General features: G+C 29.2%; 1 protein-coding gene across 1 annotated transcript in view; it reads right to left on the bottom strand.

Annotated features, from left to right (window-relative positions):
- Nucleotides 1–2,181, bottom strand: part of LOC108571468 (cytoplasmic FMR1-interacting protein) — a 6,529-nt gene that overhangs the window by 3,442 nt on the left and 906 nt on the right. Inside the window, exons 3-9 of the mRNA XM_017933523.1 lie at nt 1,654–2,178; nt 1,363–1,567; nt 1,083–1,297; nt 841–971; nt 602–772; nt 445–527; nt 194–262 (exon numbers count right to left, since the gene is read on the bottom strand). Coding sequence (XP_017789012.1) covers nt 194–262; nt 445–527; nt 602–772; nt 841–971; nt 1,083–1,297; nt 1,363–1,567; nt 1,654–2,178 — 1,399 coding nt within the window. The remainder of the gene's footprint in view (nt 1–193; nt 263–444; nt 528–601; nt 773–840; nt 972–1,082; nt 1,298–1,362; nt 1,568–1,653; nt 2,179–2,181) is intronic.

Below are 2,181 nucleotides of genomic sequence, written 5' to 3'. Positions count from 1 at the left end.
ACGTTTCTATAATTTTAACTGTGCTTCATACATTGAAATGATAGAAAAAACTAAAGTTTTTACATATAAAAAATACACTTTAATGTATAAAATAATGCAATCATAATGAAATCAGTAAACCATATTCATGGTTATCACTGCAAACTATAAGCATAAATAAGATTGCTACAATCACTCATATCTAACAGAGTACCTGAATGCGCTTCTCCATGGTGATCAAATCGCTGCATTCTTCATTATGTTGGTGACGTACTTGGCATTTCTAGTCATGAAATCAAGCACACAAAACGCTATTTTAATAATATTTTTTCTATATATTAATATAAAATGTTTACCGTTATTTCTATTAAAAGATGTAAAAATAACGCAGACTAATACTTTTCGGTGAACTATTCATATATTTGAAGTTAAGAGCAAAAGACTCCAAAAGAAATATTTAATTACCTGTATCTTCCGACCCATAGTCATTTCTAGATAAAATTCTCTGTACCATAATTGGGATAAATCACAACAGTCTTGTAGAGATTCTGAAAGAAACTAATATATTATTAACAAATTACTTACATAAGAAATGTAAATTGCTTAATTAAATGATACTGACCACTAAAATTTAAGAGATAACTCCAGTAGAAACTAGTTTTATGAAATTGATCAATTTGCACAAGATACTGGCCATCAATATCTTTTCTCAAAGTACGCTTTCCGCCACTTTTATCTGCAATTAATGATTCTAGCATAGTTCGAACCATGTAAAGCTGTGTTGAAGAAGGTCCTAAGAAAATATACCTTTTTAAAAAGTGAAAATCTGTACATTATTATAAAAATTTGTTTTAATCTTACCAACATTTCGGCGTGGTACTTTAATGCCAAATCCATTATCAGGGTCTTTCTTTCCTTTTAATGCAGGATCTCCTAATGGTTCTACTCCAAAATGCCAATCTGCACAAGTTTCTCTTACAGATACAATTATACTGAAATATACAGTAAAAAATTTAGATCACAAGTTATTTGTTTAAAATTATATTCATGCAAAATGAATTTATATGAAAAGTACACTCTTATGAAAAAAATAATATCCAAACCTCCTAATAAGGTCTTTCTTATTTTTTATCGCTTTGCGCAGTGGTTCTCGTAATGTAAGTTGCACAAAATCTTGTAATTCTGCATATATATTTCTACGTATTGCATCAATAAAAACAGTTTCCATACGTGCCATTAATACTTGCAATCCCTTGATCATTGCAATAACTTCTATTAGAGCAAATTTCTCTTCATCTGTGTAATTATAACGTGTAGCCTAATAACATAAAAAAATGTTAGTACAGAGTATTGCTAATAAAAGTAATAAATAGTGTATCTCACTCTTTCATATTCTTCAGCTTCTTGAGGGCATTCTTTATTCATATGATGATCAGTAGGATGTAAAAGTTTCCAACTGTAAAGTTCTGTTACAACACTTGTCCACTGGGAAAGTAACTGCAATCCACGTAACGCTAATTCTGCAGTTTCTCGATTTTCTGAATCAGTGCCACATTCTTTGTATGTTGTAGTTACTTCATTACTGTATCTATGTTATAATGAAAATATCTTTTTTTATAAATTTAAAAATTCAGATTTTTCGTAAACTTATATATTGCAAATATTTATTATTACCTTGCTAATTCACTAATATATTTTACATGATCTTCCCTGATTTGTGGAAGATGTACCATAAGATCTGCTTGTGGACTTATACTATTTGATGAAGAAGACAATGGCCACTTTGATGCATCAAAATGTTTAGAACGTTTAATATAATTAAAAGGTGCAATTTGCATATCACCAAACAACGGTACAACTTCTAAGTTTTTAAAGATTCTATCAATTCTGTCCAATTTTAATTTCTTTTTTTGGTCTAATTTATTGATATTGCAAAGCTCACTATCCATTAGGAATAATCCAAATCCCATGACTTTTACCAACATATGTTTTTCATTTGGGGTCAAATACATTTTAGTCTCGAACATATGAACACATATGTTAACAACATCTGCAAGTAACTCTTCATATCCTGCAATTTTTTCTAAATTTTCTTTTACTGTATCACGAATTTTATTTTGTGTAGCTAAAAACATTGACAAATTTTGAGATTCTTGTAATGTTTGAGAATCAGACATCACTTTAAGAAATTGTGCAGCTCTA

Source organism: Habropoda laboriosa, unplaced genomic scaffold (genome assembly GCF_001263275.1).
Source record: "Habropoda laboriosa isolate 0110345459 unplaced genomic scaffold, ASM126327v1 scaffold40, whole genome shotgun sequence".
NCBI classification, from domain to species: Eukaryota; Metazoa; Arthropoda; class Insecta; order Hymenoptera; family Apidae; genus Habropoda; species Habropoda laboriosa.
Note: the sequence above shows the minus strand (reverse complement) of the source record. Positions and strands in the feature narration are given on the sequence as shown.